Below are 12105 nucleotides of genomic sequence, written 5' to 3' on the forward strand. Positions count from 1 at the left end.
TAGGGTTCAGTTTAACACATGTAAAACCATGCTAACAGTGTCCCAAAAAAACCCACTGTTGTCCAGTCAATTCTGACTCACAGCAACCCTACAAGACAGAGTAGAACTGCCTCAAAGGGTTTCCAAGACAAGCAGACTGCCTTACGGAAGCAGACTACCACATCTTTCTCCTGTGGAGCAGCTGGTGGGTTTGAACCACTGACCTTCGGGTTAGCTCCACCGATCTTTGGGTTAGCTCCACCAGGGCTGCTTCGCTAATGGTGTACAAGTTATAAAATACATACACATAAAAAGCTGCCATCTCATGAGCCAGTGCCCCCAACAAGGCTTAGTGCCCCAGGCTTCCCTCCCCCCATCAAGTCAGCCTCCCACCCTATCACTTGAGGAATCACAGAAAAGGCCACTTCACTCACTTTCCCAATTGAGTTTTATTCCAGAACAGAGGGTTTTACAACAAAGTTGATTTTAAACCCTGTACAACCCATTTCCCCACTGGTCACAGCTCCGTCCGCCTGGATCAGCTCTTCAATCCACACTCCAAAGGACAGAAGCAACCGCTCAGCTTTGAATCTGGTGTCAGCTGCAGACTTAAGGAACTCCAGAACAAATTCCTGAAGCCAGGCCAACAGCAGGAAATGGTCCCCCCCAGCTCCCTACTCTGTGTGCTGAAAGGGAGGGACTCTGCCGGAAACCATTTCTGACACCGGGTTCACGCAGAGCTGGCTCCTCAAATGAAGAGCAGAGTAGTGTCCTTTCAGTAGTGTCTGCCTTCTGACCCCTCTGCTTTGCCCGGAACAATATGAAGAACCACTGTTATCGCCTCTATTTATCTATCCTGCACACAGTGGTGGAACAGTGACAAGAAACCAGCCCCTGGTGGCCAGAGACAACACTGAGGAGAGCAGTTAGAACCCCTGAACCTCCATGCTGTGTCTCGCCCTGACCCCAGGCCCCACCTGCTGGGATTTTCAAGAACATCTCTATCTGGGCCAAGGCTGCCCAACCTGAGGGGCTCAGTGTTCAGGTTTTCAACCTCCTGAAAAGGCTGAATCTAATCCTTAAAGAAACAGCAGCTCACACTGACTGAGGCTTACCACGTGCCACGCACTGTGGTAAGCACTCAGCACTGACTCCTCATAACAACCCTATGAGGTAGGTTGTATCATCACCCCATCCTACAAATGAGGAAACAGGCTCAAGAGTGAAGTTACATACTTGCATGAGGTCTCAAGGCCAGCAAAGTGGCAAGCAAAGTCAGGGCTTGAAACAGGGTCTGTGTGACCTGAGCTCTTGGTTACCCTAGTCCCTCAAACTGCCCCTAAGGAAACAAGGAAAGGAGAGAGGAGTGGGGATGAAATCCAGAAAATATTTTTAGAAATTAGGAGAAAATCCAACAATCACAGTGATTGTCAAAGCGCCTAAGGGCTGCAGCCCAAGTGCAGGCACTGTCTATAGGGGACAGAGTCCACGACAGTCTCAGAGTCCCCAGAATTCAAACCACTGTCTTGTTTCTCAGGCTTCTGCTCATGAAAGCCTAGTGCTGGGTACCCAAACAAAACCCAGTCAAACTAGCTGATGTCAAGTTAATTCTGACTCATGGCGTCCCCATGTATGTCAGAGCAGAACTGCATTTCATAGGGTTTTCAGTGGCTGAGTTTTTGGAAGTAGATTGCCAGCCCTTTCTTCCAAGGCATCTCTGGGTAGACTTGAACCTCCAACCTTTCAGTTAGTAGCCAAGCACATTAACCGTTTATACCACCCAGGGACTCCTAGCGCTGGGCAGGCAGGGGCAATCCCTGACATAGGTCAAAATAAACATGCCACAGCCTTCATCCAAAGCCTGTCTGCTTTTCCTCCTCCTCCAGTTGTGCCTGCTGACTTCGATGCCAAATGAGGGGCAGCAACTCAAGGGCAGCCTGTGGCAGAGGCCACTCCACTACAGCCTAGCAGGGAGGTGACAGCCACATGGTGGTGCTCCAAGTGACACTGGCTGTACCCAGAGTTCCAGTTCAGAGAGATGGGGAAGAAACGTCTTCTTCAGAGACCTTAACTCTATTAGTTCATGGCGTATTTACTCTGAACTCAAAAATGGCTCTGGAGGAGGAGGTAGGTGGCAATGACAAGAACAGAACTTTACTCCAAGTCACCAAGGAAGCTCCTGGATACTAGATAGTGACATTCCCAGCCCCACCCCCCGGGGGAATTATCTCTTTAGATGGCACAGCACGGTAACCTTAGGAGACCTGGTTGGTGGAGGGAGAGGGAAGGCCAGTGACAGCCTGGGACAATGTTGGCATATCCCCAATTCCGGATAGGCCCAGGAAAAGTCCACCCGACATCTCCATGGCATCTGTAAAGTGCCATTAGGCAAACCATACGACCCAAGGAGAAAACCAGCAGAGGGCTGAGCTGTGGCAGAGTGAGTCAAGAGGACAGACAATGGCCCCAACTCCTGACTCTCAGGGCTGGCTGGTGGCATCCTGTCCTGCCCAGGATGAGCTGCCCCGTGCCCTCCTGGCCCCTACTTCCCACACGTACACATGGAAGGCAGCCGGGAGCCTCTCCTCATCCTTACTCCCTTCTGTCCTGTGCCTGTCCCACCCCTCCTCCGCTGCCTGGGGCCAGGTCCTACGGCCAGTACTGGTCCTCCATGTACTGCTCCACGTCTGTGCTGCTGTCAGGCTCTCTGTCCTCGGGGTGGGCCCAGGCGCTGCTGGCCTCTTGCTGCTCCCATGGCACCTCCACCAGCCGGTAGAGCTCCATGGCTGTCATGGCATCTTCCACCGACGAGTGCCCACGGTGGCCCACCTGCGGGCAAGAGCCAACACTTCAGTGCGGGCAGTCCCTGGTGAGAGACGCCCCCACTGGCGCAAGAAACAAGGCCTGCCTCCCTGGGCTTTGTACAGATCCAGGAACACATATCCCCACAAGGGGTGCAGAGCTTGGTACGGCGAAAGGGCATGGGTCTTATAGAAAGGAACTTGAATCTCAGCCATACCACAAGCCTTCAATTGTCTCTAAGGCTCAGTTTCCTCAAATGTAAAACAGGGTGAAAAGCTACTTCAAGGACTTGTTAGAAAGCTTGGAATAATGTAGGTGTGATTGTTCGTTTGACTTGGCTAGGCTATGGTGCCTGGCTGTTTGGGCAAACACTGCTCCATGATGTTGCTATGAAGATATTTACATGTGATTAAAATTTAAGTCAGCTGCTCTTAAGCAAATTAACCTCCAAAATGTGGGTAGGCCTCATCCAGTCAGGTAAAAGCCTTAAGTGCAAAAACAAAGTTTCCCAAGGGAAATAAACATCCTGCCGGAATTTCCATCTTGCTGTATCACCTCTAAATTTTGGACACAAGACTGTTTTCAGCCTATTGCCTGACCTGTGGATTTTGGGCTTGTCAGTGCCTACAACTCACGAGCCAATTCCTTAAAACAAATCTCTCTCTCTCTCTATGTATCTATCTTACTGGTTCTGTTTCTCTGGAGAACCTGGACTAAGACAGTATGTAAAACACAGTAGAAGCATGAGTTCCTAGCTACCCCTGCCTGATGGCTTCCATCCTGGTCGCAAATGCAGGGACAGAGTGAGAAGCTGGGTGGAGGACAGATCTGGAAGAATGTGGCTGTTTGTTGTAATACACACTGGGGAAGAAGGATGGTGGAGAGAGAACACCCACGGCTACCTGCACAAGCGGGAAACCTGTGCTTTATGCCAAGTGCCCTGCACCTGGACTGGGGACGGAAGAATGACAGGAGGCTGGAGGCACAGGCGCAAAGCCCTGGGCACGGCTCACCTGGTCTATGGCCATGGCTGCCAGGCCCAGCACTGAACATATGCTGTCCTTCCGACTCCCTCCCAACCGCCAGTGCACCACACACCTGGATCTTCTTGTGCAGCAGCTGCAGGGCCAGGTCCTTCAGGGAGACCCGGGCCCGGGAGTGGAGGCCAGGTGGGCTGAGAAGGCTTGGAACATAAGTGGTATCGCGGGTCTGGCTCCGAGGGTGGACGTACTTGAGGGCCCGGAAGTCATTGTGCAGGGCATGGCCCACCACCACCTTGCCCTTCAGGAGCTTAAGGATCTGCAGGGGGAGGAAGGAGAGGCCAGGCAAGCTCCATTGTCAGGCTGGCACAGAGCGGAGGGATCCATCCTGAGCTCCCTGACCATTTGGTGCCTGGGTCTCTCCAGAGGAGGCAGCCCCGAGTGGAGAGACCATGAGCTCCACCATCAACCAAGCTGCCCTGAGTTTGAATCCAGGCCCTTCTACGTACTAGCTTATAACCATGGGCAGACTCAAGTTCTCTGCACTTTAGTTTCTGCCCCTGTGAAAAGAGAATGCCCCCAACTGCATCCCCCAGTGTAGGGTGGGGATTAGAGAGGGTCACAGACGGCTAGGTCTTCCAATTAGTTGTAAGAGCCTCCTGCTGGACAGTTCCGCTCTCTCAGCCTGGAGGACCTCACCTCCCATCCCACCCCACCCCACCCCACTCTTCACCCAACTCCTAGCACACTGCAGGTCTCAGGTGAACGTCACCTCCTCAGGTGCCCTCTCCATGACTCCCCCTACCCCTCTAAATTAGGAACTCCATTGTTCTATCTCAGCACCTGCTCTCTCCTTCAGGGGAGCCATCCCATTTTCTAATTACACATCCAGCTCTCAGAATCTCTACTCTCCATCCCCCACCGTCAACTCTGTGAGTGGGGGAACCATGTTTGACTTGATAGTGAGGCTCCAATGAAAGCCCAGCACCCAGCAGGTGACCAGTAAAGACCTGCTGGGTCAAGTCAATAGACCTGTGCCTGGCACTAGGAGTGGGGGGTACTAATGGTACTAATGGTTCATGCTCAGCTACTAACCAAAAGGTTGGTGGTTCAAACCCACTCAGTGGCACCATGGACGAAAGGCCTGAAGAGTTACTTCCAGAACATTACAGCAACTGAAAACCCTATGGAGCACAGCTCTACTCTGACACACATGGGGTCACCATGACTCGGAATCGACTCGATGGCAGCAGCTAACAATATTAACAGACCCTCAGTTTTCAGCCCCTCAGCCTCCCCCTCTGCTGTGCAGACTCCTACATCACCCTCTAACCTGTCCTCCTGCCTTCTGCACACACGTGTTCCTCTCCTCCCTGCTTGGGGCCCTCCTCAGACCCCAAGGAGGCCACATCCCAGCCCATCGGCCAGCACCAACCCCCTCACCCCAGGCCTCTCTGCTGGGCTCAGGCTCTCCTTATCGTCAGCCACTAGCCTCCCACGCCCTCTGCTGGAGACACATGGTTTATTGCTAACCCCAGAGTTGACAGAAGAGATGAATTTAAGACTTCAGTGGCTCTGCTTTTGGGAGCACCACCAACTGGGCAGACAGAAGTGACCAAGGGCTACAGGATTCACCATGGGCCTCCCTTCGGTTGTTTCTATTTCTGATTAGCCTGCTTGATAAATAATTTCTAAATCTTTTGAAAGAAATGTTTGCGACGTAATGGAAAAATAGGACAACAGATAATATATACCAATATCTCCCAAGCTTACCTAATCCCAGGAATAACTCAGGAGCCTTGTTAAAAACTCGGTTCTGCTGTGACACTTGTTTTGAAAATGCAAATTTGTCCAAAGTGATAGCTATATTAGGACACCATCTGAGACAACTGCAGATTTCACCTTGGCTTATGCACAATTTCATCCCTGAGCGACACTAGGTGAACGGAGAGATCTGCACCCAGCTGACCTGAGCAATGTGGGAATAACACAAAACGCACACACCTCAAACACCGCAGACACCTCAAACGCTGCCCAGCGACCTCAGTTCACGGGGTATGTCATAGCCACACCCACACACATCCAGTATCACAACTTTCCTTCTCTTTTCAGACAACTCTCCTTCTACCACTTCACAATAAGCTCCACCCTTTCTGTTAGTGGCCCAGCCCACCACCCAGGGACTCCTATAAGCAGATAGGGTCAGGATTTTTATTTGTCCTATTCTATAGGAAAGGGATCTATTATTTAGAAAAGTAACTTTCCCAAGGTCTCTCAGCCCACAATGGCAAAGTGGCGACTCAAACCCAGGGTTCCTTTTCCCTGCCCATCACACTGCCCCAAACATGCCAGCAGCCTGCTCAGGGCAGGGCCCTGCCAACCCTGTCCTCACCTCTTTCTGGGCCACCCGGAAGGGGATGGCCTTGTGCATGTGATGCTGAGTGATGCCGCTCCAGCGGGTGCGGTAGTCCACTATGGGCATCTCAGGCCGGATATATTTGTCATAGAGCACGTCGCCATGGTAACTCACCACAGAGCAGCGGGCTAGCTCGCTCACCCGTCCACAGGGCCCCGTGCCCACCATCTCACAGTCAATGGCCACGAACTTGCTAGGCAAGGGCCAGGCGCAGCTTTTGGGGGCTGGCTCTCTGCTGCATGAGGTGCTGCCAGACTCAGCATGTGGACGAGGACCCCCACTGCTGGTGGCTGCAGCACCTGGCGGAGCCTCTGACGGCGTGGGCGATGGGGAGAACCTTGGCTCCGGAGGCATGCTCAGCAGCCCCTGCTCCTGCAGCAAGGCTTTCCGTGCCATGAACCGCTGGTGCTGCCGGCTCCTCCTCTTGTGCCTTCTCCGAAGCATATCCTTGGCATTTGGGCTGGCGAGGGGAGGGCACAGGCACTGGGCAGATTCGGGGGCTTCCCGAGGCACCATCTCAGCCCACTCCTGGCTCTGGGCAAGGGAATCCTGGAGGGTGATCTTCCAACGGGGCAGCACCCTGGAGAGAGAAGATGCAGGCCGAAGGGCTGGGTGAGGAGTGTGCAGGCCAGCAGGCCCTCCCCCCCAGCAGTGCCTCCCTGCCAGGCTGCCCTACACTTTATCTCTTGGCTCCGAGACTAAAAGAGGACCGATTTTTAGTAATAATTGCACTTATACAGTAAATACCATGTGCAGCACACTGTTTTAAGTACTTTGCATAAAATCACCCAATCTTCCCAACAACTGTAATACAGTATTATTACTATCCTAATTTCACAGGTAAGGAAACAGGCTTTAAAGAGAGAGAGCAACTTGCCCAATTAGTAAGAGACAAAACCTGACAGGACCCCAGGCAGCCCAAAGCCCGAGCTCTCAACCTCCAAGCCGTGCCTGACCGCCAACATTGTTACCACCACCAATTTTGATAGAGGTATGGTTACGGGAAACTAAAGGCTAAAGAAAGAGTATGCATACAATCCCATTAAAAAAAACAAAAACCAAAGTCCCCAACTGTAGTGTCAGCAGCATTCTGTGGTTCACTCCCACCATGATCACAAGCTCCCCATCCCTGAAAGCTGGGTTGGGAAGAGACAGACATACCCAGCTTTGGCACATCACTGCTCAGAGGAAATGTTTGAAGTTCATGTGAGTTTGCAAACCCTCTGCAATGTTCTCCAAACAGCCACATCCCCAGCTTGGAAAGTCTACCTTATTTGCTATGCTAAATCTACCAGTTCTTTTTTTTTTTTTAATAAATTTGTGTTGTTGTTCAGAATACACACAGCAAAAGATACACCAATTCAATGGTTTCTACAGGTGCCGTTTAGCAACACTGACTACATTCTTCAAGCTCTGCAACCATTCTCACCCTCCTTTTCTGAGTTGTTCCTCCCTCATTAACATAAACTCACTGCCCCCTAAGATTCCTGTCAGTTTGATCCCAAACAGCTATTAAAAGAGCATAACGCCCAAGGCAGGCTTTTTTCACAAGCTAAGCTAAATTACTGCTTGGTTTTAAGATGGCTTCAGGGGACACTTTTGCACCAGGTCATTTTTAACAGAGCAGAAAACCAGGGTTTTGAAAATATCAGGCAGAGCCGGGTTTAACTCAGCTCTAAACTGCTGAGCTTCAGTTTTGGGGCATGCAAAAAGGGCCTATACCTCCCTTGTATTCTTTCACCATACCTATTCAATCTGTATGCTGAGCAAATAATCCGAGAAGCTGGACTAAATGAAGAAGGGGCATCAGGATTGGAGGAAGACTCATTAGCAACCTGCATTATGCAGAGGACACAACCTTCCTTGCTGAAAGTGAAGAGGACTTGAAGCACTCACTAATGAAAATCAAAGACCACAGCCTTCAGTATGGGTTGCACCTCAACATAAAGAAAACAAAAATCCTCACAACTGGACCAATGAGCAACATCATGACAAACGGAGAAAAGATTGAAGTTGTCAAGAATTTCATTTTACTTGGATCCACAATCAACAGTCATGGAAGCAGCAGTCAAGAAATCAATGGACATGTTGCATTGGGTAAATGTGCTGCAAAAGACCTCTTTAAAGTTTTGAAAGGCAGGGATGTCACCTTGAAGACAAAGTGCACCTGACCCAAAAAAAATGCCATGGTATTTTCAATCGCATCATATGCATGTGAAAGCTGGACGATGAATAAGGAAGACCGAAGAAGAATGGATGCCTTTCAATTGTGGTGTTGGCGAAGAATACTGAATATACATGGACTGCCAAAAGAACAAACAAATCTGTCTTGCAAGAGGTACAACCAGAATGCTCCTTAGAAGCAAGGATGGCGAGACTGCGTCTTCCATACTTTGGACATGTTGTCAGAAGGGACCAGGACCTGGAGAAGGACATCGTGCTTGGCAAAGTACAGGGTCAGCGGAAAAGAAGACCCTCAATGAGGTGGACTGACACAGTGGCTGCAACAACGAGCTTAAGCATAGCAACAATTTTAAGAATGGCGCTGGACCAGGCAGTGTTTCGTTCTGCTGTGCATAGGGTCGCTATGAGTCAGAACCGACTCGACAGCACCTAACACCACCACCTCCCTTGCTGTCCAGAGATGAAAGGACACAATATATGTGCTGGGATCTGCATATTATTATCTATAGTGGGGCACAATAACCATCACTCTTTTCCCTGAGAGGCTCCCACTCTAGCAAACGGTTGGTAACCAGCTCTCCCCAGGCCAGTGCTGCCCCCCGGACTCACTACCCTCCCACCCACAGACCTCCCTCCTCCCTCACTTCCTACCCAGCTTCCCCTTCAGACATGGCTGCTGCTCTGCATCCCCCAGGCAGCCCTTCTGGAACACCCCTTTCTCCAATGCCACAGCAAGGCTCTCTGGGGTCTCCTTGACTCTGTGCCAGGTGCTGGGCACAGAATTACTATGATGGATCCTGGACTCTTAGGAGTTCAGTCTATCCACAGAAACAGAAACAGAAGCAGAAAATTAAGGGCTGAATTAAGAGTTGGTAGAAAGCCGGAGAACAGACTGGAGGGCAACAGGATCATAACTGCCTTTACAGGGAGGTCAGGACAAGACAAGAACACTAAGAATTAAAACCATTTCATGACAGTTGGAATATCCAGTTGCCCACCCACTTTTCCCACCTCAGGTTCATTGGGAAGCTGCTTTCCCGCCAATAGTGCATGCTGCTGCAAGGCAGGGGCCCTGATGACTGTTTGAAACTGAAAAAACAGGCACGTACCACAAATTACTATTTCTACAAGGTGTTGTATGAGGTGTGTGTATGTCTGGTTGGAGAAAGAGAAATTTTGAAAATTTTTCTTTGGGACATCATCATATGTCCCTTTAACTCCAGGGAGCATCTGGGGTAATATTAGTGGGGCAACTATGTCCCTCGGGACTCAGAGGGTAGGATTGTTGGAGGGGGGCAGGAAAATCCATACTACCTACCAATAAAAAATCCAAAGCAGAAAATAACTGGGTCTTGAAACGGTTAAGAGAAATGGGAAGGGGGTGGGATATGAAGTAAGATGCCAGGATTTGGTGACCGGATGGGGTTTGGATGATGTCACTGTTTGCATGAGCAGGGCTCAGACACCCGAGGCCAGGGCAAGATATGATGACCCATCCTGACTCATCCACCCTGCTTGCTTGTCCCTTCCCCAAGAAGGCTTCTTTCTCCCTTTTAAAAGTTCTCTTAATACGTAACCCACTTCTTCGCATTGGTGAGTCACATCTTAGAGCTGACAAATACAGAATCTCCACTTGCCTTAGCCCAGCAATGGGAAGAACAAAACTGACCCTTCTAATAATTGATTTGTGTTAGGGAGATAATATTTCCCTTTCCGTTCTCTGGGAGAGGGCTCTGTAGGTCTGGAGCTGAGTCTGGGACTCCAGTTGGTGGCCCTCCAGACTATGCTGGCAGGGTGTCAAAGCCAGAAATTAGGATTCCCTGAAAAAAGGCTTCTATGGTCTCATATTTCACGGGATGACGGCAACCTTTTCTATATGCCCAGACCTTGCTGCCAAATGTCACAACCAAAAGTTCTCAAGCGAAGCTGTAAAGAAGTTTCTCTCAAAAATCAAAACTGTTTCAACAAGGACAAAAACAAATCTCTTTCTCCAGCCGAACCGAGCCCTCTGGGTCTTTGGGCAGGGTCCCTCGCCCAAGAGAAAGGCCCCAGCAGCAGAGTCCCTAGAGCAAGGGCCCCAAAGGAACCAGAATACAAAAACCGCCAGTGGCTTCGGGGTTACCAACCTGCTGGCTGATCAGAAGGGCAGCTCTAGACCCTGCTCTGGCACTCAAGAGCCTAACGAACCGGGGCAAGGGACGTCCCTTCCCCATAATCGGAGGCCTTTGAACTAGGTTAAGGGCTCCCCCAACGCAGTTAATTACCGGAAACATTTAGGACGCTTGTTTCCAGGCCATTCTGAACAGCCATTCTTGGAAATGGGCCTGAGAATCTGTATTTTAAACTAGAGCTGGCGCGACCCCGGAACCTATGATTCTGAAAAGCACCCAAATTTGAGACCATCTGGCTCGATGAAGGTCCCCGTGACATTAAAAAGTTCGAGGGATTAAAAAAGTGCGAGCAGAGCTCCGCAGGATCTCCTCTGGCCGGCCTTCTCCGAGGAGCGACGCGAGGCAGGCCTGACCTCACCCAGGGAAGGACTCGCGTGTTGCCCACGGGCCGCGGCGGCCACGCCAGCCCCGCCAGGCCGCGCGTCCCGTTGCCCAGCGCTGGCCCCCTCAGCCCCGGGACCACAGGAGCAGGCCAGGGGCCGGGCAGAAGCAGGGCCGGGGCCCCGGCCTGCAACCTCGCCGGCCCAGAGAACTGGGCTGACTGAGCTTGGGCACCGCCCGCCGCAGGCCGAGGACGGACACGGCCGCACAGAGCCTCGCGGCCCGGCACCCTCCGCGCCGCCCACCCGGTGCCGGCTCCGAGTGCGTAACCCCTACAACTCACCTAACGTCCCCTACGTCTCTTCCTGCCCGCACGTGGACCCCGGACCGGCAGCTGCCACATGCCCGGGCAAGCCCGGCTCCGACTGCCTGCCGATTGGCTCGCTGAACAGCAGCGCCCGCCTAAAGCCTCTTCTGATTGGTCAAGAGCTTGCCTCTCTGGAGTGGGCGTAAGACTGCAGAAAGGGAGGAGATTCCCGAAAGGGGTGTGGCTTTGCCCCTACGCCGGCCGCGCTGGCGGGAGATTTTTAACCGCGGGAAGAGAAGCTTGGGCTCCTCCAACCTGCCGGCTCCCACCTACGTCCCCAGGGTCGGGAGCTGGACGCCTGTAAACTCTGAAAACCAGACGTTCTAGTCGATTCCGACTTCTCATAGGACAGAGTAGAACTGCCCTATACGGTTTCGTCGGCTGTAAATCTTTACGGAAGCAAACTGCACATTTCTCCTATGGAGCAGGTGGTGGGTTTGAACCATCCACCTTTCTGTTAGCAGCTGAGCCCTTAACCTTTGCACCAACAGGGATCCTATTCCCCCTCCCACCAGTGACTTACAGAGTCAGATTAGGAGTAATACACGGACCACTCCAGGTGATGTGAGGATTTCGTGAAATAATGCTTATGTTGGTAGGTGCCTTCGCATTGGTTCAAGCTGGGCTGGGCTGGGCTGGGCTGCGCTGGGCCGGGCCAAAAAAACGGGGCTCAAAATACTACCCAGTTCTGGGCCGTCTTCACAATAGTGGCTGTGCTTGAGCCCATTGTTGTAGCCGCTCTGTCAATCCATCTCATTGAGGGTCTTCCTCTTTTTCATTGACCCTCAACTTTACCAAGCATGATGTCCTCCAGGGACTGGTCCCTCCTGATAACATGTCCAAAGAATGTGAGATGAGTCTAGCCACTCTCACTTCTAAGGAGCA

General features: G+C 51.6%; 1 protein-coding gene across 1 annotated transcript; it reads right to left on the reverse strand.

Annotated features, from left to right (window-relative positions):
* Positions 1–394: 394 nt before the first annotated feature.
* Positions 395–11273, reverse strand: AEN (apoptosis enhancing nuclease). The gene is made up of 4 exons (XM_049852543.1): positions 11197–11273; positions 6154–6757; positions 3880–4080; positions 395–2808 (listed from the first exon to the last, which is right to left on the reverse strand). Exons 2-4 carry the CDS (start codon positions 6691–6693, stop codon positions 2629–2631), a joined length of 921 nt encoding a protein of 306 aa, XP_049708500.1. The 5' UTR covers positions 6694–6757; positions 11197–11273; the 3' UTR covers positions 395–2628.
* Positions 11274–12105: the final 832 nt, after the last annotated feature.

The sequence above is a fragment of the Elephas maximus genome, chromosome 13 (genome assembly GCF_024166365.1).
Source record: "Elephas maximus indicus isolate mEleMax1 chromosome 13, mEleMax1 primary haplotype, whole genome shotgun sequence".
NCBI classification, from domain to species: Eukaryota; Metazoa; Chordata; class Mammalia; order Proboscidea; family Elephantidae; genus Elephas; species Elephas maximus.